The following is a 25,513-nucleotide window of genomic DNA, read 5'->3' on the forward strand; positions in this document are numbered from 1 at the left end:
TCCCACAGTTATGCTCTTCCACAGCCACGCCATGTCATAATTGAGCTGTAACACGGTTGTGCTGTTCCAACCGCCAAGCTGTATCATAAATGAGCAGTGTCCCGGAATAACGTGTCCTTTTACACTGAACTTCAAATGGGGGATTCCTGTGGGGGCTAACAAGCACGGATAGACACTGTGAAAACGACCTGAGAAGCTTTTGTGGTTTGCTTTCATTAGTGCCAAGTTTTAATCAACAAGGACAGAGGAGTCTAAGCTAAATGTATTTACTCCAATAAAGTTCTTGAGGCATCTGAGTCTCTATTGTTAAGTCCTAGCAGGCTTAGTCACGTGTGTGAGACGTGTGGGATGTTTGCCATTAAGCCAGCTCACAGTACATCCTGATGGCTTGGGGAACACTCCCAGTTAACTTAAAACTTTCGTCTGTACTACTGTCAAAGGAGTCTGGCCACACGTGCCTCTCTCTTTCTCTAAGTATTAAAAGAGATTCCTGAAAAACATCTTGAAGAATGGTTTCAGTCTTTTTCATTGTAGAATCCGTCCTTGTAAGTAAATTAAAAAAAAAAAATCTAAGTTTCTTTCTCTCCCCGAAGTTGCAAGGAGTAAACGAGTCCGGGGCCACGTTGGAGCCTCTCCTGATTCTAAATCCAGAGTCTCCAGGGACAGGCAGAGACCAGCGGGTCTGCTTAGGCAGTAAACGCGTTTCTCCACCAACTTTGGGCCAAAGCCCAGTCCCGGGGAGTGCACGATTTCTCCCTCGGGATGGGTCTCCTCAGTTGCTGCCAGCTCTCTCCCCGGGGCGGGCCACCAGGGTCGGAGGGCCGGGCCAGGCGAAGGCGCAGGGAGCACGGAGCCGCCTCGCACCGGGCCGCAGCTCCTCCCCTCGCTCGGATGTGGCCGAGGGCGGGGGACGAGGGCGAGGGGGTGGTGGCTGCGGCCCAGGGAGGGCCGGGAGTCTTTTCCACGTTTGCAAACGCCGCTGTTCCTAGGCCCAACCCGCACGCCGCCCGAGCTCCGCGCGCCCCCGCCGGCTCCGCGCCCATCCCCTGCTCCTCTCCTCGCCGCCCCCGATGGCGTTCAGGGCCCGGGGCTGGCGGTCCCCGCCGCCGCCGCTGCTCCTGCTGCTGCTCTGGGTGACCGGGCAGGCTGCGCCCGTGGCCGGCCTGGGCCTGGGCTCCGACACGGAGCTGCAGATCGAACGGCGCTTCGTGCCCGACGAGTGCCCGCGGACGGCGCGCAGCGGTGACTTCGTGCGCTACCACTACGTGGGGACATTCCCCGACGGCCAGAAGTTCGACTCCAGGTACCGCGCCCGAGCGCCCAGCGGACTCTCCCGCTCCCCTCTCTCCGGACAGGCCTTTCCCTCCCGACGGACCTCCCCCAGCTCCGCCCCGCGACCCCCCGAGCTCCTCCCTCTCCCGCCTCCTACCCCGGAGCTCCGTGACCCTAAATCCCTCAGCCCGGGGGGCGAGCCTCCCGGCCCGCGTGCGCTCCTGGTCCTCTCACCCAGGGCTAGATGGAGTCGTGGAGAAGACTGCGCGGCGGAGATGGGACAGTCACGCCCTCCCTCTCCGCCCAGCGCGGTTACTTGCACACGCGGAATCTAGGTAAGACGGGCAGTCCGCGGGGCGACCCGCGGGGTGAATGTGGATGTGCGCTCGCCGCTCCCCTTCACTGTTCCGTCCCGCAGGCCCGTAACCTCTGCAGACCATGCCGATGATGCTCAGGTTGGTGGCGGCGGCCGGTAACGTTTATGGAGATATTACAACGTGCCACAGTAGTTCTAAGTGCTTTCCAGATAGTGAACTCATTTAATTCTCACAAATATTCTCTGAGGTTGGTATTGCTATTACCCTCACTTGGCCAGTGAGGTCACTTGAAGCCGTGGAGGCCGAGAAACTTGTTTAAGTGGAATCAGATCAAAACCCAGACAATCTAAGGACAGTCAGTGCTGGTAACTTACCTACCACTGCCCTCCCTTCGGACCTTACAGAAAACCTCCCGTGGGTGGGAGGTCGTGCAGAGCAAGTCTCTCAGCTTTTCCATGGGGCCCTGCACTGTGTCCAGGGTTCCTTCCCTTAACTCTGCCCCAAGATCACAACCTCTCTGCCCACTTCACTCCAGTGTAGCTTTAGGGTTAACAGGCCTCTCCTCCAGCGCCAGGCCCTCCTCCTGAGGCTTTGTTACCAACCCAGGTCTGTGCGGACCCATCTCAGTGAATCACCAGGCTAGGCAAAGAACTGCTCAGCATCTGCTCTGTGCCCTAGGCTGGGCTAGGCTCCTTACTGAAGTCATCTTACCTTCTCTTGCCTTTCTTGAAATTACAGACAATTCCTGAATGGACAAAAGCTGTTTGGCATACTCTGGGGCACATAGCAAGTGCTTAGAAATGCTCATGCTTACTATCGTTTCAATCCCTTCTTTTTCTTTTTCTTCTTTCTCTTTTCTTTCTTCCTTCCTCTCTCCCTCCCTCCCTCCCTCCCTTCCTCCCTCCCTCCCTCCCTCCCTCCCTTCTTTTCTTTCGAACTATATACTTCACCCATTTAAAGTGTACAGTTCACTAGTTTTTAGTATATTCACACAGTTGTGCAACCATCACAACTATCTAATTCCAGAACATTTTCATCACTACAAAAAAGAGAAGCTGGACCCATTAGCGATTGATCCTGTCCCAAATCCCCCCCCTACTCCCCCCCACTCCCCCCCCCAGCCCTAGGTAACCATTAATTTACTCCCTGTCTCTTAATGGAATCATACAATTCGTGGTGCTTTGTTTCTGGCTTCTTTCACTTCATGTTTTCAGGGTTTACCCATGCCGTAGTGTATATTAGCACTCCATTCGTTTTTATGGCTGTATCATATTTCATTGTATGGCTATACCACATTTTGTTTACTGATTTATCAGTGGATGGGCATTTGGGCTGATAACACTTTTTGGCTATTACAAATAAGGACGTGGACAGTCGTGTACAAGGTTTTATCTGTGGGCCCTGGCCAGTTGGCTCAGCGGTAGAGCGTCGGCCTGGCGTGCGGGGGACCCGGGATCGATTTCCGGCCAGGGCACATAGGAGAAGCGCTCATTTGCTTCTCCACTCCCCGTCCTTCCTCTCTGTCTCTCTTCCCCTCCCACAGCCAAGGCTCCATTGGAGCAAAGATGGCCCGGGCGCTGGGGATGACTCCTTGGCCGCTGCCCCAGGCGCTAGAGTGGCTCTGGTTGCGGCAGAGCAATGCCCCAGAGGGGCAGAGCATCGCCCCCTGGTGGGCAGAGCGTCACCCCTGGTGGGAGTGCCGGGTGGATCCCGGTCGGGTGCATGTGGGAGGGAGTCTGTCTGACTGTCTCTCCCCATTTCCAGCTTCAGAAAAATACAAAAAATAAAAAAAAAAATAAATAAATAAAAAATAAGGTTTTATCTGTGTAGGTCATTGTAACAAATGGATCGCTGTGGTGTGTGATGTTGATAATGGGGCAAGCAATGCATGTAGAGGAGCTGGGGCACAGGGGAGATTTGCTGTAACCTAAAACTTCTTTAAAAAATAAAGACTGTCTAAAATAAAATCCTTGCTCTTAATTTGGGAAGGGAGAGGACACAGAAACCCATTACAATTGGCTTTAGCAGGAAGAGAAGGAATTTATTGGAAGGATCACTGATTCCTCCTGAGGGGCCAGAGTCTTGCCCCGAGGTGACGCCCTGCGTCTCCCCAAGTGGATTCAGGGGATCTCCCTTCCTCTCCTCTCTGAAGGGAGAGCTCCTGCGAACCTCCAGGCCACCTACGCTAACTGGAGTCTGTTTCAAGGCTACCCTCTCAGGAGAGAATCTGATTGGTCCTGTCTGGGTTAGGTGCCCACTGGTTTGTGGTAAGTGAAGGGGTGTTAAAGCTCACCACTTCTGCAGAACTGGGTCTCAGAGGAGAGCCAGTGGGCAAGGCGGCACCCAGGATGGTGGCAGGGTGGACTGCAGGGGTTAAATGGTGGCAGGGTAAGTTTTACGTGTTCTCACCACAAAGAAAGAAAGAAAACGGTCATTATGTGATGTGATGGACATGTTAAATAGCTTGATTGTGGCAATAATCTCACACTGTAGACATATATCAAAACATCACATTGCTGAACAGGCGGTGGTGCAGTGGATAGAGCATGGGTCCCCAAACTATGGCCCGCGGGCCACATGCGGCCCTCTGAGGCCATTTATCCGGCCCCCGCCGCACTTCCGGAAGGGGCACCTCTTTCTTTGGTGGTCAGTGAGAGGAGCCTAGTTCCCATGGAAATACTGGTCAGTTTGTTGATTTAAATTTACTTGTTCTTTATTTTAAATATTGTATTTGTTCCCATTTTGGTTTTTTACTTTAAAATAAGATATGTGCAGTGTGCATAGGGATTTGTTCATAGTTTTTTTTTTATTGTCCGGCCCTCCAACGGTCTGAGGGACAGTGAACTGGCCCCCTGTGTAAAAAGTTTGGGGACCCCTGGGAATAGAGCGTCGGACCCAGGTTTGAGACCCCAAGGTTGCCAGCTTGAGCGCGGGCTCATCTGGTTTGAGCAAAGCTCACCAGCTTGGACCCAAGGTCGCTGGCTTGAGCAAGGGGTTACTCGGTCTGCTGAAGGCCCACGGTCAAGGCACATATGAGAAAGCAATCAATGAACAACTAAGGTGTCACAACGCAAAACTAATGATTGAATCTTCTCATCTCCCTGTTCCTGTCTGTCTGTCCCTATCTCTATCCCTCTCTCTGACTGTAAAAAAACCCACACAAAACAAAACAAAAAACCCCATCACACTGTACATCTTACAGATATATAATTTTTGTCAATTATACCTCAGTAAAGATGGGGGAGTAATGTACTCAGTTTTTATTGATCTAAACTGAATCGCAAACTGGCATTTAGAGCGAGCTGGCTTTTCCTTTCAGAACCGACCAAGGCTTCAGCTCTCACTGCAGGGCAGTTTTCTCCCCTGTGCCACGACCGTTGTCCCCTTGTTTCTGGTCTGAGAGCGCAATGATCTCAGCCACAAGTAGTGTACATGTATGTCAGTATTTGCAAAAAGCTTTAAAATGAATTTATTGGTAGTTTTGAAAAGTAATACATACGGTGATTAAAAACCAGTTAAATCATTCCATACGGCTTAACATTATAGTCACCAAGCTGCTAGGAGTGGGGCGGGGGCTCCGGGGTGGGTGCAGCTGTTCTGAATGCAGACTTTCAACTGCGGCCTTCCTCCTGCCCTGCCGCCTTCCACCCCAGAGGCTCTGGGACACACAGGGCCCCCACCCTTGGCCCTGTCCCCTTGACATGCATCGAGATTGTTTCTTCCCTTCTAGGTGAGTTCCTCCTCCTCCATTCCCTTCCCACCTTCCAAAATACTGTTGCTGTTTCTTGACGGTATCCTTCCTGGTTTTCTTTCTTTTAAAAAAATTTTTATTGATTGATTTTAGAGAGAGAGAGAGAGAGAGAGAAATATTGACTTAATGTTCTGCTTATTTATGCCCTCATTCGTTGATTCTTGTATGTGCCCTGACGGAGGATCAAATTCACAACCTTGGCATATGGGGTCGATGCTCTAACCAACTGAACTACCCGGCCAGGGCTCCTTTCTGGTTTTCTAACTCCTTGTTGAAAGAGAGTTTAGGAGCTTGGGGAAGGAATGGGCTTTGGAGACCTGAGAGAGGGAGTATGTTCGATTTGCCTATGTTCGTCTAAAACTTTGTGCTCGTTGCAGATTGAAACTTACACTGAGAAAAAAGAGCCATGGTATTTATGCTTTAAGAATACAGCCCCGAGCCCTGGCCAGTTTCGGCTTAGTGGTAGAGCGTTGGCCTGGCATGCAGGAGTCCCGGGTTCGATTCCCGGCCAGGCACACAGGAGAGGCGCCCATCTGCTTCTCCACCCCTCCCCGTCTCCTTCCTCTCTGCCTCTCTCTTCCCCTCCCGCAGCCAAGGCTCCATTGGAGCAAAGTTGGCCCGGGCACTGAGGATGGCTCTGTGGTCTCTGCCTCGGGTGCTAGAATGGCTTTGATTGCGGCAGAGCGACGCCCCAGATGGGCAGAGCATCGCCCCTGGTGGGCATGCCGGGTGGATCCTGGTTGGGCGCATGCGGGAGTCTGTCTGACTGCCTCCCCGTTTCCAACTTCAGAAAAATACAAAAAAAAAAAAAAAAAGAATACAGCCCCGGGGTAGGCATTTATCCCGAGGAATATGCTGCAAGGTGATGTGTGCTTGTGTGTAGACAGTTTAGTGAGATGAATATGGTGGCTTTACATGATGTCTCCAGTCCTAGTGGGTTTGGGGCTGATAATCTTGAAGAGTGTCATTGGAGGGTACCGCAGCCACCTCCCGTCATCCCCTGGGGCAGGGGAAGGTGTTAGGCGCAGCAATGGAAAGGTCTGCAGCAGAGAATAGCAGGGGAGAAAAATAAGCTGGTGGAGAGGAAAGGGGACTGTTGGAGGTGCTGGAGGATCTCCACTTGCCTTTCTAGATCCACTTTCCCCTGTTCTGATGATTCAAAGGGGTTACATCAGTGACTCCCTTGTCATCTGGCTTCTGGTTGGGTTCAGCCAATGGGGCATCAGAAGAACGGAGGGAGAAAGGTGAATAAAGTGGAGATATTTATTCCCCGGGCTCCCTGTCTGTAGAGTCACCATGGGTGGTGGTGTCCCCTAGAGCAAAGGTCCTAATTTTTTAGCTTCTGTCAGGTGCCCTGAGCTACCCTTTCTGTCCTGGATCCTTTAGACCCAGCTGTGACTAGAGCGCCCCCTACTAGTCCCCAGAGGTACGTCATGCCCCTGTCTTTTCTCTGCACCCTGCACACACACTTTTTGCACACAGCCCCTTTTATTAAACTTTCCTGGAACTGCCTAGTTTAGGCGTATCATCTGTTTCCTGCAGGACCCGGCCTGGGATGTCTGCAAAAGGTATCAGTCCGCCAGATACTGGGACAGGTTGTATAACTGCTCATTCCTGAGCTTCGTTTTCCTGACCCGCTCCGGGCTTGACGTTGCTCATGAAGGTATGCCAGTTGTCCTGAGCGGCACAACTTTGCCCAGAACAACTTTATTTTTCCAGATGGTCAGAGTTTTCCGCGGTAGATAAGACTGGTTTTGCATTGTTGGTTTCTCACATACGTAAATTATACATTTTCTTTTAGAAGGGCGCCTTTTTGTTTTCAGCACTTTGCTTAGGGAGTTGTCAAATGAAGAAAGGAATACATTCTGCGGGCTAACAGCTCTTATCCATCACCTAGGGAGACCCTGTGTCAGGGTGGTGAGACGTGAACCGTTCTGAGTTCTAGCTTTTTTTTCCCCCACTTGGCTAACCATGTGAGCCTGGGACATTTTTTCACCTCCAAGGAGCCCGAGGAGGAGCACCCACCTTCAGGGGTTGGATGAGGGACGAGCCAATGAGATATATAGTCCATGGAAAGGCGTAGTTTGCCTCTGTGCCTCTCTAAACGCTTCCTAAATAGTAGTTGTTATTAAAAATTCTCATTAAGTTTGGGAAGTATATTCAGGCGCTGTGGATGAAAAACGTAGTTATAAAGTAGTTTCCAGGCTATGCACTTATTGCCTTGTGTGCATGTTTGGTGCCCCGGGAGTCGTTGAAGCCTCAAGTTCTGATCCATTAGGAACCCGCCAGTTTGGTGGTGGTTCAGGGCATGGCGACCCGCCACCTGAAATTCAAGAGCTGGCATTCGAAGGGGTGGGAGTTGGTCCTCCGGAGATTGAGGCTGGAGGTGTAAAGCCGTCTAGGGCCAAAGCTGACCATATTTTTTTTGTCCTTTGGTTTGTTGGCTGGAACTTGGAATCTTGCTTTCCGTTCACTGACCTTGGAGAAAGGAAGGCGATTAAAATGGGCCGTAAAACTGGGAGGAGAAAGGGAAGGGGGGGGGTTGGGGCCTGAGGAAGCTGCCCTGGCCCGTGGTGAGGATGACTGTGCTGTTTCCCAAGCTTTTTTTTTTTTTTGAGAAAATGAAAAGATAGAAGTAATTTACTAACGAAGGGCAGTGCATCCTAATGAGGTAAATTCCAACAGCTCTTAACATCTTAGCCCTGGCTGGGTAGTGCAGTTGGTTAGAGCGTGATTCCCATATATAGGTTTGGGCCCCTGTCATTTACAAGATGAATGCATAAATAAGTGGAACAACAGATCAATGCTTCTTTCTCTCTCTCTAAAATCAATAAGTAAAAATTTAAAAATATTTTATTACACAAATATTACATGATTATTTTGAAAATTAAGAATTAAAGAGAAGGCCTGACCTGCGGTGGTGCAGGAACGCTGAGGTCCCCGGTTCAAAACCCTGGGTTTGCCCGGTCAAGGCACATATGGGAGTTGATGCCTCCTGTTCCTCTCCCTTCTCTCTCTCTTTCTCTCCTTTCTAAAAATGAATAAAATCTTTAAAAATAAGAAGAATTAAAGAGAAAACAAATTAAGTCACCTGAAATTGCCTACCTGTAGATCATTATTGATAATATTTTCATGTATCACCTTATAGATTTTTTTCATGTGCATCTATATAAGTTAATCCAAAATGGGATTATTTTACACTGTGGCTCTGTAACATGCATTTTTCTTTTAATAAGTATATCCTTCTGTGCCAGTGAATAGAAATCCATTTTTTCCCAAAATTTTAATTGAGGTTTAATTGACATATGACATATTAGTTTTGGGTATACAACATAGTGATTTGATATTTGTATATATTACAAAATGATCGCCACTGTAAGCGTAGCCAACATCTGTCACCATACATAGTTACAAAACCCTTTATCTTGTGAAGGGAATTTTTAAGATCTACTCTCTTAGCAACTTACAAATATGGAATATAATATGCAAATGATTAACTGTAAATAAACCCCAGACTGTACATTGCATCCTCATCACAGAAATCTGTTATTTTTAAATGGCCATGCAGCCTTTATTGTATGTCCTTGCTTTAAATGCAACCAGTGCCATACCCTGGAACTTCTAAATTTTTTCCAGTGTTTCTCTATTATAAGCCAAGCCTGCAGTTGTTTGCTTAGTGTCTGAGACTCTGTTGGTGTCTCTGCCAGTTTTTTTATTTTTTTAAAATATATTCTTATTTATTAATTTTAGAGAGGGGAGAGAGAGAGAGAAGGGGGGGAGGAGCAGGAAGCATCAATTCCCATATGTGCCTTGACCAGGCAAGCCCAGGGTTTCAAACTGGCAACCTCAGCATTTCCAGGTCGATGCTTTATCCACTGCACCACCACAGGTCAGGCTTATTTTTTTTTATAGAGACAGAGAGAGAGTCAGAAAGAGGGATAGATAGGGCCAGACAGACAGGAATGGAGAGAGATGAGAAGCATCAATAATTAGTTTTTCCTTGTGACACCTTAGTTGTTCATTGATTGCTTTCTCATATGTGCCTTGACCATGGGGCTACAGCAGACCAAGTAACCCCTTGCTTGAGCCAGTGACCTTGGGTCCAAGCTGGTGAGCTTTGCTCAAACCAGATGAGCCCGTGCTCAAGCTGGTGACCTCAGGGTCTCGAACCTGGGTCCTTCCGCATCCCAGTCCAATGCTCTATCCACTGCACCACCGCCTGGTCAGGCTCTGCCAGTTTTTTTTTTAATAGCCAAAGTCCATGCCTTGCACTTTTTTAATATCCCCCCACCACCAAAGCACCCAGCACAGCTTCCTGATAGGCAAACCCTAGTTGGTTGTTGAATTTGACATTGAAGAGGATGAGAGCGTGGGTTGTATAACTATGATTCCATTATTTAACTTCCCATCTAATGCCATTACCTGTCGGCCTTTAAAACACATGTGTTAGTGATGTCAAGACTTCATCAGGCGCCCTCCCTCTTGGGAGCACCCAGCACCTCCCCCTCCCCCTCCCCCCTTCCCCCCACCCCCAGACGTGGTACCTTTACCTTTCTCTCTCCTCAGCTCCAAGAGCTCTTCCTTTGCTTCGGTGACCTGTGTTCCTGAGCCTACACAGCCCAGAGCTGGCTCACTTCTAGTACTTCTGCAACCTCTAAATACACTTTCTCTTACAATTTGAAAGAAAGAAAAGACATCGGACTTTCTATTCCCTATGACAGTTCTAGGAACACTGGCCTGGCCCTTAGGTTTTCAGAGCCCTTCTCGTGTTGTTTTGTCGTGCAGATCTTGGGATGGCCACTATTATCATTGCTGTTTTGCAGTGGAAGAAACTGAGGTTAAGAGAGTTTAAGTACCTTTTATGCTACACCAGGCTGCCTCTTTAAGTTACTGACTTAAAAGAAAAGAGACATATCTTAACTCGGGCATTAGTATCTATGGTGTTGCTTTTAGGTACCAATCACACAAAGATGGAGTAAACTGTATTTAAGTACAGTAATTGGTAGCTGTTTTGCAAGATAAACTTTATACATATTTTTTTTGGGGGGGGGAGAGTCATGCTGATGCTCTCTAATTAGATTTGCTGGCAGCAGTCACAGTCATTGACAAACTCCAGCTCTGCAAGAACTGTTCCCGTATCAGTAGCTCCTCCAGCGGGCTTTTTCTTTGCAGTGACCTCTCTCTGGCCATGGGTGCCTTTTCACAGGTCGGTTTCACTAAGGGAAAGATGACTCATGCTTTTCTTTCTCTTTCTCTTTCTCTCTCCCTACCTTTTGGGTCATCAGCTATGACAGAGACTCTACTTTCAACGTGTTTGTGGGAAAAGGACAACTGATCGCAGGGATGGACCAAGCTCTGGTCGGCATGTGCGTCAACGAGAGGCGTTTCGTGAAGATCCCCCCAAAGCTCGCCTACGGGAGCGAAGGCGTTTGTAAGTTTCGTCATGTGTTTGTGAACGCATCTGCAGAAACAGCCAGAACATTCGCAGGCTGTTCAGTCAGGCCCACCGGAGGAGAATCTTTGGAAGCTTTAGATTGGGGAAAATAAGAAGCAGTGACCCCCCCCCCCACACACACACACAGAGCTAAAACTTCTGCTTTGGGTTTATTCCTTCTAGATAGGAAAGAAGTTGTTATTACCATGGGTGTATTGAATGTTACCCTTGTCGAGAGGAAAATTTCGTGGTTTTTCTCTTTTCTTTCAACTTCACTTGGCTCCTATGGGAAGTGGATGCCTGTGTGCCGTTGAGCCCTTGGCAGCCTGCGAGGTGTTGAATCTGGCCCGAAAGGCGGCAGCTTCTCAGCGGGAACTCTCTTTGATTTCTAGCGGGTGTGATCCCCCCCAATTCAGTGCTTCACTTTGATGTCCTCCTGATGGATATCTGGAATTCTGAGGATCAGGTCCAGGTTCACACTTACTTCAAGCCCCCCAGCTGCCCTCGGACCATCCAGGTGTCTGATTTTGTCCGGTACCACTACAACGGGACGTTCTTGGACGGGACGCTCTTCGATTCGAGGTAAGTCCCACGTTCATGCCACTGTCAGCGAGATGCCCCGGAGTTCCTCTGTCTCGCCCGCTTTTTGTGTCCGTGGAGAAACCAGAAAACGGACTCTTCCCAGCCTTCACCAGCATCAGCTTCCTCACTTCAGGCTTTGGGGTTCTATTTGATGCTCCGGACAGCCCAACTCAAGTTGTAATACATCTCAGGAACATCGAAGAGCAGTGTTTCTCTAACTTAATCGTATTTTCAGATCTCATTGAGTGAAGGGCCCTATTACCAAGTAGTTCATGCAAGTGTTGGTCCATTTCTGTCGTTTTCCCATGGAAGGAGGAGGGGAAGGCTGAGTGTATATGTGAAGTTATAGAGAAGGGTGGGCGTAAGGTGCTAGGCTGGGGACAGGGAACCCTTTCCTCCCGTTCTCGTCTGTTTGGTTAGGCGGAAGGACGGGGCTGTTTTTGTGAAGCGCTGTGGCTCAGTTACCTGGATTTTTATCAATTTGAGAACGTCTGCTCTGTGATGGGGAACAGAGATCCGTAGGAGCTTGTCTCCAGGGAGGGGGGTGGGTTCACTGTTCCGCTGAGACGTGGGTGACAAAACCACCGCGGAGGGACGAGTTAGAAGCGTCCCGATGGGCGTGGAACTTTTCTTTCCCCTTTTCTCGTTGGTTTCCAGTCACAATCGCATGAAAACGTACGACACCTACGTGGGAATCGGCTGGCTGATCCCCGGAATGGACAAGGGGCTGCTGGGAATGTGCGTGGGGGAGAAGCGCGTCATCACGATCCCCCCTTTCCTGGCCTATGGGGAAGACGGGGACGGTGAGTCCCGCCCCCCTCTGGCCGCTCACTCCCATCGGTCCTTATTTCTATTGCAGCGATTAATGCAACTTGCTACTCGAAACTCCCCAGATCTTTGGATCGAGACCACCGATTTTCAACCAGCGTGCCACATGAAATTAAAAAATAAATGTACTGGGTTGACATGGTTGGCCAAACCGTACGGGTTTCAAGTGTTCAACTCAATATACTTAACGCCAACCACACAATGCACTACCTGATTATTGAGTCAGGGGCCTGACCTCTTTTCCCTTTAGATTGTCAGATTTAAAAATGACAACAGCCAACACAACAGTAGCCGTCCAGCGTGACTGCCCTGTCTGGAACCATGAATATATGGGTCATGTCATAGAACTGCATCTTATTGGTCACGTTGCATAATAAGGTTGAATCTGACTGGTTAAGTCTTAGTACCAACAATCCTTACATACAAGCATAAGCTGATTTTAAAACAATTTTATTCATTGATTTTAGAGAGAGAGGAAGTGAGAGAGAGAAAGAGAGAGAGAGAAACATGGGTTTTGCTATTCCACTTATTTAGGTATTCATTAACTGATTCTTGTATGTGCCCCGACCAGGGCTTGAACACACAACCTTGGCGCTACCCAGCTAGGGCCAAACTGATTGACTTTTTTTTTGTGTGTGTGGCAGAGACAGAGAGAGTCAGAGAGAGGGACAGATAGGGACAGACAGACAGGAAGGGGAGAGATGAGAAACATCAGTTCTTCGTTGCGGTTCCTTAGTTCATTGATTGATTTCTCATATGTGCCTTGACCGGGGGGCTACAGCAGACCAAGTGACCCCTTGCTCGAGCCAGTGGCCTTGGGCTCAAGCTGGTGAGCCTTGCTCAAACCAGATGAGCCCACGCTCAAGCTGGTGACCTTGAGGTCTCAAACCTGGGTCCTCCACATCCCAGTCTGATGCTCTATCCACTGCACCACTGCCTGGTCAGGCTAAGCTGATTTTTTAAAAGTTCACTTTGGAGCCCAGGCTTGGCTTGTCGTGTGGTTCACTTGCCCAGGCCTACTCCTTTGCCTGGTGCAACAATGACAAGTAAGAGGGTTGAGGTCAGTGGTTTGTTCTTTAACCTCCTTTTACCCCAGAGTACTGGATTTAGAGATCTTTATTGATTGATGCTGGATCTTTGCAGGAGAGCTAGTGTCCGATAATCTTGCCATGTGGATTATCACGTGGGTGATATTCAGTGAACCCTTGTGTTAGGAAGATCCAAGAGAGGCAGTACTCCAGAAGTGACATAGAAATGACCTGAGGACTGGTCATATTTTAGGCTGTGGTTGCCCCCTTTTTCTTTCAACTCAGCTCACTTTAACTTTATTTATATCTTGTTTTGGAGGCATGTAGAGGATTGAATTTTGCATACTGTCTTTTAAACATATTGGCTGTGGATTCCAAAGACCAAGCCTCAGTGGTGTTCTGCAGAACCAGAACTGAGCTTTGGAATCTGTACCTTTGAACTTCTGTGATTTGCATTTGTACACAAACAGAAACCCCCAGAGGTATGTCCTGGGGTTAGCATGTGGGTGTGCCCACCTTCAGCCTTGATTTGCCAGCACAAGCATAGAAAATATGGTCATTGTCATTTTTCATGTCATTAATATCCTTTTCTGAGGAACTCAGGCTTCAAATTATACCTGTGAGCCCAGTGTGAGACACCGGGGATACCACCCACGAAGAGGAAGAGCATTTGTTTCCTTGGCTTGAAAACTTCAAGCAATGAGTGACACCAACACGGAGGGCATTGAGTTGCAGTCAAAGTGCCTCCCAAATCTTGTGTCCTGATTTCGTCACCTTCCTCCATTCCACTCTAGGGAAGGACATTCCTGGGCAGGCATCTCTGGTGTTTGATGTTGCATTATTGGACCTCCACAACCCCAAGGATGGCATTTCCGTTGAGAACAAGGTAGTCCCCCAGAACTGTGAGCGACGGAGTCAGAGCGGGGACTTTCTCAGGTATCATTACAACGGCACGCTTCTGGACGGCACCTTCTTTGATTCCAGGTGAGGACCAGGATCTCAATACTCCGTCCCTGTGGACTTGGAATTAGTCTTTTCATCTCCAGTACAGAGTCTCATTTTCTGATACTTAGTTCCTTCAGAATCTGTTAGAACTGTCTCTTTGGAGCGTGCGGTAGATGAATGCAGGGAAACAAGAGAGGCTCACTCCAGACGCCCACCATCCCTCTCTACTGTGCTCAGCTATCCGAGTACAATCCCAACTATGGGGTCCACGGTGGGGAGTGGCCAGAGGGGAGATCCAGGCGGTAGGATGGGAAGAGAACAAACTTGGTGCCGGAGACCTGGGTTCCAGTCCCAGTGGACGGTGCACTGGCTGTGTGAGTGAACAGCATCTGACATCTCTAAGCTTTAGTTTTTTACCTGTTATTAGCACCTTTCTCAAAGAGATGGTAAGAGATAAGGGTGAAAGTGCTTTGCAAACTTGAAAGTCTTTTTTTAACATAGATATTTTAATTTTATTTATTTTGTGACAGAGAGAGAGAGACAGATAGGGACAGACGGACAGGAAGGGAGAGAGATGAGAAGCATCAATTTTTCGTTGTGGCACCTTAGTTGTTCATTGATTGAATTCTCATATGTGCCTTGACTGGGGGACTACAGCAGACTGAGTGACCCCTTTGTTCAAGCCAGCGACCTTGGGCTCAAGCTGGTGAGCCTTGCTCAAACCAGATTAGCCTGAGCTCAAGCTGGCAACCTAGGGGTTTTGAACCAGGGTCCTCCGCATTCCAGTCCATCGCTCTATCCACTGCGCCACCGCCTGGTCAGGCTTGACAGGCTTTTTTGCTGCAGGAGACTGGTTGGATGCATTCAGCTTCCTTCCTGCTGTGGAAAAGGCTAATTACGGAGCCTCTGTTGTTATTCAAAGTTGTGCTATTTGTAAGGCTCAGCCTGCAGGTGTGCAGATGGTTGGGACATACCAGCTGTTCCATGTGTCTTACTTCTTCAAGTGGCATGTGTTGTTTGCAAACCACTCCTGTCAAGCTAACAAGTTATGACAGCAAGCTAGCTGTCCCTCTGCGGTAGTAGACTTCAAATTCTTTTAGTCGTCCAGAGACATTACAGAAGAAGTTTTGTATAGTCTCATTTTATTTGAATCATTTTTCCTACTCCTAAGATCTTTTCTTCTAAAGTTTTCTTCTGATTTTTTTTTTTTGAAAAAATAATAGTCACGGTTCAAAATGAAAGCCCAGTATGCACCGATACATTGTCCCCCTGGTCCCTGCTTACCTCCCGTTCTCCTCTCCTGTAGCCACTACAAGTTAGCCACTTTTATTACTGAGTTCCTTGTTATTCTTCTAGCGTGTGGGTGTTTTCCTAGTGCAGATGTAAGTAAATACAAATGCTATCCTGTTTTCTCCCTTTATGGGGCATAGCATGTAGAATGTGATATATAGTATTGTTAGTGTCAAAGTGGCACTGGAATGTTACTGGCCACTGGAGCTCGGTTCAGCATCCTTGGTACTCGAGTGGTGTGTGTCGGGGGGAAGAAGGTAACCCTCAAATTCATTTGGAAAAAGAGATAATCAAGAGTATTGCTTTGGGCCTGACCTGTGGTGGCGCAGTGTATAAAGCATTAACCTGGAATGCTGGGGTTGCCAGTTCAAAGCCCTGGGCTTGCCTGGTCCAGGCACATATGGAAGTTGATGCTTCCTGCTCCTCCCCACTTCCTTCTCTCTCTCTCTCTCTCTCTCTCTCTTCCTCCTCTAAAATGAAATAAAATCTTAAAAAAAAAGGCACTGCTTTGGAGGTGCAGGGCATAGCACACTCTCGTTCCTGGTGGGATGGGAAGTGGGGGACTATATATCACTGTATATGAAAGACCGATGACATTCACGTCCTGCTTCCCTGTGAAGAGGGGGACTGGGTGACTGAGGGACAAGGAGAGGAGGAAAATTCTTCATTGTGTACTCAGACTTTGAGGATTTTGAACCATGCCAATGTATCACTTAGTAGAAAATAATAATTTTTTTAAAAGAATATTTTCTATCATATAAATTAAAAAGCTATAATAGTTAAAGGTGTGACACTGGCCCAGGAGGAGTTAGACCATGGAAAAGGGTAAAAATTCTAGCCAGAGACTCAAAAGCATATTTAAGAATGTGGTACATCATAAAAGTCAGATTATATTTTGATGAGTGAGGGAAAAAAACAGAGTTATTAAATAAAGGGTGTAGGAAACACTAGCTAACCATCTGGAAAAAAATAGTTAGATCCTTACTGTCACACTGAATACCACAACAAATTCCAGATGGACTGAAGATTTAGACGTGAAAGCATTTATAAGCATGGAGAGAAACTGTGGGAGGTTATTAATATTTACTCTGGTAGTGAGAACAGCAGAGGTTGATGGGAAATCATTACATTTTATTGTATATCTTTGCATTGTTTTACTTATACAATAAGGGCATAATACTTTATAAAATAAAAATTCTAATAAAGACTATTTTACAGGATAAGAAAATAAAACCATTAAAAGGGCCTGAGGAAAATGCGGCAAGCAAATATTTATATCCTCTAAGAGAAAAATGGTCTTTCAATTAAAATCTAATTCCAGGGACTGAAGGACAGAGAACCAAGCTCACCTGTGACAAGTAATAACAGACACACACAAACTGGAGGTTTTTCTGTGATAGAAAAAACAACAACAATCAAATATTCATCAATAGGAGAATGGTTAAATAAATATGTACGTTCACCCAATGAAACACTAGGGAGACGGGGAAAATAAATGATTTCTCTCAACGTAGTAATATGGAAAAATCCCAAGGCGAATAAAAGCAAGGCGCAGAATACGTAGCAGACGTAATGTAGCGAGCAGTTAGTTAGGCCTGAGCAGAGCAAGGACGAGAGGCCAGGTGCAGAGGGTCAGTTTAGCAATGGGCAGTTTTAGGGTGGGACCCCACCCCCAGAGCGACTTCTGTTCCCCAGTTTTAGGGTGGAACCCCACCCCCAGAGCGACTTTTATTCCCCTGGCATTTCGCTCAGATTTTGATTGGAATCATTTTAAAATTCATCAATTAGTTTTGGGGAGCATTGATAACAGTCTCAGCTTGGTCGTTGGGGAGCCTGGTGGTTTTCCATCATTGACTTCAGTCTTCTTTTAAAGTTGTTTGAAACTCTTCTGCACTACAAACCCCCCCCCCCCCAAGCTCTCTCAGCCTCTTGGCCTTGGCCGCCCTGTGACCCATGAGCCAATCCCGTATCCCTGTGTCCGTCACCTTCCCCAGACTCATGCAACCTCTGCTGACGCTGCCAGGTGCTGGCTTCCCCTGCTCTGAGGCACCTGCCACCTCTGTCACCTCTGCCACCGCCAGGTGTCTTGTCCCTTTATGAAGGACTGCATCTCATCGGTGACCCCCTTTCCTGACTGGCTGGCAGTACGCAGCTCTTTGCTGATGATCACCCAACAGCTGCTGCAGAGGTTGTCACCCGGGGGAGGTGACAGGGCAGAGGGCTGAGCCCATCCCCCCCCCGTGTGGCTGTGTGCCGTCCTGTTCCCCCCCGCGCGGCTGTGTGCCATCCTGTCCCCCCCCCGCGCGGCTGTGTGCCATCCTGTCCCCCCCCGCGCGGCTGTGTGCCATCCTGTCCCCCCCCGCGCGGCTGTGTGCCATCCTGTCCCCCCCGCGCGGCTGTGTGCCATCCTGTCCCCCCCGCGCGGCTGTGTGCCATCCTGTCCCCCCCGCGCGGCTGTGTGCCATCCGGTCCCCCCCGCGCGGCTGTGTGCCATCCGGTCCCCCCCGCGCGGCTGTGTGCCGTCCTGTCCCCCCCCCCCGTGCGGCTGTGTGCCATCCGGTCCCCCTGTGCGGCTGTGTGCCATCCTGTCCCCCCCCCCGCGCGGCTGTGTGCCATCCTGTCCCCCCCTGCGCGGCTGTGTGCCATCCTGTCCCCCCCGTGCGGCTGTGTGCCATCCTGTCCCCCCCGCGCGGCTGTGTGCCATCCGGTCCCCCCGTGCGGCTGTGTGCCATCCGGTCCCCCCCGTGCGGCTGTGTGCCATCCTGTCCCCCCCGTGCGGCTGTGTGCCATCCGGTCCCCCCCCGCGCGGCTGTGTGCCATCCTGTCGTTCCCCCCGCGCGGCTGTGTGCCGTCCTGTCCCCCCCTCGCGGCTGTGTGCCATCCTGTCCCCCCCGTGCGGCTGTGTGCCATCCTGTCCCCCCTGTGCGGCTGTGTGCCATCCTGTCCCCCCTGTGCGGCTGTGTGCCGTCCTGTCCCCCGACCCCGTGCGGGTGTGTGCCGTCCTGTCCCCCCCCGCGCTGCTGTGTGCCATCCTGTCCTCCCCCACGCTGCTGTGTGCCGTCCTGTCCCCTGTGCGGCTGTGTGCCATCCTGTCCCCCCTGTGCGGCTGTGTGCCATCCTGTCCCCCGACCCCGTGCGGGTGTGTGCCGTCCTGTCCCCCCCGCGCTGCTGTGTGCCATCCTGTCCTCCCCCACGCTGCTGTGTGCCGTCCTGTCCCCTGTGCGGCTGTGTGCCATCCTGGCCTTCCTGGCCCCAGTGAGGACAGGAGGGCTGGGCCCCTCGGGCTCCGTCTCCGTCTCTGCAGCCTCCTCCAGGGCGGGCTGTGCAGGTAGATGCGCTTCCCCTGGGGTGAAGGGATTCATATGACTTCCATTTCTTCTTGCCCCTTGGCTTTGTGGTTTCTGAGGGGTGTTGAGAAGGAAGACTCCCCTGACTCCTCCATTTTGAAGGCCGCCCCCCTTTGGCTGTGTTGGATGAGGTGATGGCGAGACTGACCGTCTCTTTCAGGACAGGCTTTCTGCCACGTCTGCGCCAGGTGGGCTGGGTCGTGGGTACAGCCTGCTGTGGTTCAGAGTTGGGTGGTAGACGTGGCAGAGGAAGTTTTACTATTTTATTCTGGAATCGTCGGGCTTTGGGGAATCGACTCTTGTTCTCACCAAACTCGTAATACTTGAACTTAGCTGGCAGCTCACACCGGGGCTGGACCTCACCACCGAGTGGAATGCATGGGCCGCCAGCCAGTGGCACTTGGGAAACCCAAGTCCTCACCAGAAGGTAGCGTGGCGAGCGGGGATTATAGCAAGGAGAACTCGCCCAGGCCTTGGTGGAGCCTGCAGAGCTCAGCTGCTCTCAGTACACACGCTACTTTTCTGGCAATTTGAATATTCTTGTCCCGCATTTACAGATGTTCTCATCTTTAGCTGCTGGAGACATTGTCCTTGGAAACAGTCTTGGTTTCAGATAAAGGGTCCCCTTGATGCTTTCTTCATTAACTTGAAATGGTTGCCAAGTGTACGGTCCAAATTACATTCGCTACATTTCTGTGGCTGCTCCTGGTCACTGTGTCCTTTTTATAACTTGATCGGCAGGTTGGAGGGCTTATTTCTGGGGGTGCCTCTGTCGATGGCCACCTCTGCGCTGTGTGCGGACAGAGGAGCCTGTTTCCTGGTTGTGTTGTCAGATTCCCAGGTTCACTCTGTTCTGGGGGCTGGTGGCCTCTGTGTCCTGTTGCCTTACGGTGCTAATGTCACAGCCGCTATTGGTGTCTGTCCCTTGTGAGGAACCCCTTTCTTTTCTTCTTTTCTAGCTACTCACGGAACCGCACCTTTGACACGTACATTGGGCAGGGCTACGTGATTGCTGGGATGGATGAAGGTCTCCTCGGAGTTTGCATCGGGGAGAAGCGGAGGATCGTGGTCCCCCCTCACCTGGGGTACGGGGAGGAAGGGAGAGGTGAGTGCACTGTCTTCTCCGGGTCTAACGAGGTGGTGCCGGCTGGCTGCTGCAGGCTGGTTCCAAGCAACCAGGGCTTCTTGACCAAAATGTTGAAAGTCAAGCCCAGCTGAAGACCCGAGTGCCCGAATCGCTTTAGTGTCTAGAGATGCTCTCTCTGTTGTTTCCCCTTGTCCTCCCTGCCCATTTTCTTTTTCCCTTTGAAAAGTCTTCAACCTACACCACAGTTGGAAGAACTGTATCGTGAGCGCCTCTACACGTGATGGGCTTTGTTGCTGTCGAGCCATTTGAAAGATTGCCAAACCCACCTTTTGCTTTTTAACAGCTTTATTGGAGGAATAATTTATACACTCTAAAAATTCACCCACTTTAAGTATACAACTCAATGACTTTCAGTAAATGTAGGGAGTTGTACAACCATCACCCCCAAATATAGTTTTAGAACAGTTTCTGTCACCCTAAGCACAGACGCCTCTTACACAGATAATATATGTTGACTTTAGAAAAAGAAAATAGAGATAAAAACACAGAACTCTCCCATCATTTCACCCCCCCCAGGAACAAGCATTGTAATGTGGTAAGCGAAAGAGCAGCCCCAAAAGATGTCCATGTTCGGTCCCCAGATTTTTTTTTTTCTGAAGTTGGAAACTTCAGACAGACTAGGGAGGCAGTCAGACAGACTCCCACATGCGCCTGACCAGGATCCACCCGGCATGCCCACCAGGGGGCAATGCTCTGCCCATCTGGGGCACCGCTCTGTTGCAACCAGAGCCATTCTAGTTCCTGAGGCGGAGGCCATGGAGCCATCCTCAGCGCCTGGGCCAACTTTGCTCCAATGGAGCCTTGGCTGCGGGAGGGGAAGAGAGAGACAGAGAGGAAAGAGAGGGGGAGGGGTGGAGAAGCAGATAGGTGCTTCTCCTGTGCGCCCTGGCCGGGAATCGAACCCGGGACTCCTGCACGCCAGGCCAACACTCTACCACTGAGCAAACCGGCCAGGGCCCCGGTACCCAGATTTTGAGAGTATGTTACCTTCCATGGCAAAGGGGACTTGGCAGATATAATTAAGGTAAAGATCTTGAGATGGAAGATTATCCTGGATCATCCAGGTAGCCTCGAAGTACTTACAAGAGTCTTTGTCTTAAAAAAGAAAGAAGTCTTTGGCCCTGGCCGGTTGGCTCAGCGGTAGAGCGTCAGCCTGGCGTGTGGAAGTCCTGGGTTCGATTCCCAGTCAGGGCACACAGGAGAAGCGCCCATCTGCTTTTCCACCCTTCCCCCTCTTCTTTCTCTCTAACTCTCTCTTTCCCTCCCTCAGCCAAGGCTCCACTGGAGCAAAGTTGGCCTGGGCGCTGAGGATGGCTCCATGGTCTCCACCTCAGGCGCTAGAATGGCTCCGGTTGCAGTGGAGCAACGCCCCAGAAGGGCAGAGCATCGCCTCCTGGTGTGCATGCCTGGTGGATCCTGGTCGGGCACATGCGGGTATCTCTCTGACTGCTTCCCCACTTCTGACTTTGGAAAAATACAAAAAAAAACCCCCGAAAAAACAAACAAAAAAAGAAGTCTTTGTCAGAGGGAAGCAGGAGCTCAGAGAGAGGAGGAAACACTAAGCTGCTGACTTAGACCAGGGAAGGGGCCGCGGGCCAAGGAATGAGGGTGGCCCCGAGAAGCTGGAGAAGGCAAGGACAAAGCGTCTCCCCTGAAGCCTCCATGAGGAACACACCCCGGTCAACACCTTGAAATCAGACTTCAAACTCCCAGAGTTATGAGAATAAATGAGCATTGTGTAATGCCCCCAGGTTTAGGGAACTAAACAGCAATAGGGAACTAATATGACCACGGGGTGAATGTTCTTCTATGCTTGTGAGCATATGTGATCTGTAGATAACAGGAGACACACGTCCACCTATGCGAATACTGACAAAAATGGGACCTGTGCACATAACTTTGTAATTTTTCTCTCCACCAAAGTTGTTGTGGACTACTCTCGATGCCAATAGGAATTTTTAATGGTTGCATAGTATTCCATGCCTTATTTCCTTTTTTTTTTTTTTTTTACAGAGACAGAGCGAGAGTCAGAGAGGGATAGACAGACAGGAATGCAGAGAGATGAGAAGCATCAATCTGCAGTTTTTCGTTGTGGCACTTTAGTTGTTCATTGATTGCTTTCTCATATGTGCCTTGACCATGGGGCTACAGCAGACCGAGTAACCCCTTGCTCAAGCCAGCGACCTTGGGTCCAAGCTGGTGAGCTTTGCTCAAACCAGATGAGCCTGCACTCAAGCTGGCGACCTTGGGGTCTCGAACCTGGGTCCTCCGCATCCCAGTCCGATGCTCTATCTACTGCGCCACCGCCTGGTCAGGCTGTTTTTTTCTTTTTTCTTTTCTTTTTTTTTTTTTTTCATTTTTCTGAAGCTGGAAACAGGGAGAGACAGTCAGACAGACTCCCGCATGCGCCCGACCGGGATCCACCTGGCACGCCCACCAGGGGCGATGCTCTGCCCACCAGGGGGCGATGCTCTGCCCATCCTGGGCGTTGCCATGTTGCGACCAGAGCCACTCTAGCGCCTGAGGCAGAAGCCACAGAGCCATCCCCAGCGCCCGGGCCATTTTTGCTCCAATGGAGCCTTGGCTGCGGGAGGGGAAGAGAGAGACAGAGATGAAAGCGCGGCGGAGGGGTGGAGAAGCAAATGGGCGCTTCTCCTGTGTGCCCTGGCCAGGAATCGAACCCGGGTCCTCCGCACGCTAGGCCGATGCTCTACCGCTGAGCCAACCGGCCAGGGCTTGTTTTTTTCTTATATTCCATTTTTTGGCCAGCTGGCTTAGGAATTTGTTTTCTTTTTTGCTGATGGGATTCTGGCTGGCCTGCTAGGCTGATGACTACTGATATGTCATAGGGATCTTTGGAATTTTCCCAGGAGGGTTTGTCCAGAGTATCTAAGAAAACATCAGGTTGCTTGTGCTGTGGAGAAACATATCTTTTTTTCCTCCGACTTAAATTTCTGATGATTTATAAAGCCCCAGTAGATGACAGATTCAGACTCACTCAGCAGGCCTTGCTTCCTGCCCTGTTTGTCTGGTGCCCTGATGCTTTGTTGTTTTGTGTCGTGTAAACGCCGGCTTTTAGCCAAACCCGTGCAGAAATAGCAGACTGCTCTCTGAGTATTGATGTTGTGTAATGATGCCCTCAGGACTAATCCCTCCTTTTCTCTAAGAGGAACATATTGATGGGAAACACTTGCTTAAATGATTTTTCTCCTTTTGGCTTTCTATCAACTATGAGAGCTCTGCAGAGAATTATATGAGGTTCTGGGAAGTGTCCGAAGGCTCATACATATTCTGGGCGTGAGGCTGCCTCATCCTGAGTCATATGCTGCCGTGGGGAGGGGCGCCTGGTCATGTAACACCCAGGTGCCTCTGTTCCGGGCTCACCTCTGTCCTCTTGATTTGCTTGGCACCCATGCCCTCTTGGTGGGGTGTGATAGGACTGACCTCAGACGGGTGTCAGGACCCAGAGGACGTTGGTGGTTTCCTTGCCGCTTACCATAGAGCCAGGCACATAGGGAACGTTCAGTAAAGGCGTGTGGAATGAATGCAAGGGTGGGCTCTCCATGGGGTTCACTGGCTCCGTTCCGGGCACTGCTGCCTTTGGTTGAAGCCGTTTCCGCCGCCCGGTGGTGGCAGATTGAACGAGAGAATGTATATGAAAGATGCTTTTGTAAATGGAAGCATTGTTCAGGGGTTGTGTTTTCACAAGTGGAGCTGGTGGAAGAGAACGCTGTATCAATGATTGTGTGTAGAAGAAGCAGACAGGCGGTGTTGTCGAGGCCCTTTGGGAATGTTGGGTGCACTGCGTCCTAAGGGGTGCACGTGGGCCGTCGCGGCTGGGGGTTCTTCCCTGTGAACGTTCGGTTGGTTTTCTTCCTCCTGGGCAGTGACTTTTACTCGATAGGTGGGCCTCACCGCGTCTGAGCTTCGGGGTCCTCCTCTGGGTGAACGGTTGGTTTTCTTCCTCCTGGGCAGTGACTTTTACTCGACGGGTGGGCCTCACCGCGTCTGAGCTTCGGGGTCCTCCTCTGGGTGAACTTAGCATAAATTTGTCAGGCTCGGCGATTCCGTGGGGCAGTCACTCATCACCTTGAATTGTAGTACCAAACTGTGCTCCTAACTGGCCATGTGACCTGGTGGAAATTCGTGCCTCAGTTTCCCCATCGATAAAGCGAGGGTTAGTTTACTTGGAACGGACCTTCCAGCTTTATTCTTCCGGTAATCTCTAGGATGTCACACCCGAGTCCCTGGACTCCTTCCTGACTGGACGCCTGTGAGGACATACGGGTGACATGGGGCGGCACGCGTCCTGCTGCTTGGAGAGTGTCCTCGTTCATTTCCCGTGTCTGTCCTTCAGGGAACATCCCCGGCTCGGCCGTGCTGGTGTTTGACATCCATGTGATCGACTTCCACAACCCTGCAGACTCCATCAGCATCACCTCCCACTACAAGCCCCCCGACTGCTCGGTGCTGAGTAAGAAGGGGGATTACCTCAAGTATCACTACAACGCCTCGCTTCTGGACGGGACCCTGCTGGATTCCACGTAAGGGCCGCCGGGAATGGCGGGGGTGGGGGGAGCCTACCCGAGAACAGTCCTGCATTCCCAGGCAGGACTCTTCTTTTCGTAAGATACCGGTTGAGAACTTTCCTCTCCGTGGTCCCCCCGGCCCCCTTGCCGCATGGCTCAGTCCTGTGTCACTCACTGCTTGTAATGTTTTATGCGTTAGCTGCCTTTTATTTTCATTTCTATCTCGGCTGCTGGGTTGCCCAAAGTGTTCCTTCCTATTTCCATTCCTTACACCTCGCCCAGAGCACCGCCCGGCAGGGCAGGAGGGAGCCTTTTGTAAATGTCAATTGATGGAGGCGACTCTGAAGACATATTAAAGGGACCAGCAGTATAAACCAGTATCAGGGAGGCTTAGAGGGGCTTTGCTTGTGGTGAGGCTGAATCTTCAGACGTATCTGGGAGTTGGTGAAGCATTCTGTTCTTTGGCAAAGGGACATCTGCAGCCCTTCTTTGTATCTCTGTGTGAGGACATTCATTTCTGCACCAGCTGAGATTCCCGTTTGGTCTTGGGTTTCGTAGGAGTCGTATGTGCTGCGCTTACTCTATCTAGATGGGGAGGGTCTTCGCTGCCTCCCTCAAGTTCCTCTGCCTTCCAGCTTCAGGTGATGGAGTGTGGCTGGGGACAGCCAGGCCTGGAGAGAGAGCCAGCCCGAGAGACATACTGTCCAGACGAGTCTCTCAGCTGCTATGAGGTCCTGCATACTAATGCATTGAGTGCATTTTATCACGTCCAAAATGTGTCGATTATTAGAGGCATCATTTGATGAATCTCTCTGAGAAAGTAAAAATGTGAACAGATGCGCATTACAGAATTAATGAAATAGGTCCTAGCTTCCGGGGGCGAGGACTGATTGGCACGGGCCTGACTTAAAGCAGACCTCCTTGCACTGACGCTGCCAGCCTGCGAGGGCAGTGTGTGTGTGTGTGTGTGTGTGTGTGTGTGTGGAGCGTGGCTTGTGGTTGTTTTGGGAGGAAGTGATCTCGTGCCTGGGAACACGGTCCTC

At 50.2% G+C, this 25,513-nt stretch overlaps 1 protein-coding gene across 2 annotated transcripts in view; it reads left to right on the forward strand.

Moving 5' to 3' along the window:
• Positions 1–221: 221 nt before the first annotated feature.
• The window catches only part of FKBP9 (FKBP prolyl isomerase 9), a 33,618-nt gene continuing 8,326 nt past the window's right edge, over positions 222–25,513 (forward strand). The window contains exons 1-7 of one of the 2 annotated variants that reach the window (XM_066239379.1): positions 222–1,303; positions 10,626–10,771; positions 11,167–11,356; positions 12,014–12,159; positions 14,007–14,196; positions 19,754–19,899; positions 24,299–24,485. In XM_066239379.1, the coding sequence (XP_066095476.1) occupies positions 1,071–1,303; positions 10,626–10,771; positions 11,167–11,356; positions 12,014–12,159; positions 14,007–14,196; positions 19,754–19,899; positions 24,299–24,485 (1,238 nt within the window). In that variant the 5' untranslated portion in view covers positions 222–1,070. Of the gene's footprint in view, positions 1,304–1,474; positions 1,608–10,625; positions 10,772–11,166; positions 11,357–12,013; positions 12,160–14,006; positions 14,197–19,753; positions 19,900–24,298; positions 24,486–25,513 lie in introns of those variants that run through there. The other variant, XM_066239380.1, reaches the window with a different exon arrangement.

The sequence above is a fragment of the Saccopteryx bilineata genome, chromosome 7 (assembly GCF_036850765.1).
Source record: "Saccopteryx bilineata isolate mSacBil1 chromosome 7, mSacBil1_pri_phased_curated, whole genome shotgun sequence".
Lineage (NCBI taxonomy): Eukaryota > Metazoa > Chordata > Mammalia > Chiroptera > Emballonuridae > Saccopteryx > Saccopteryx bilineata.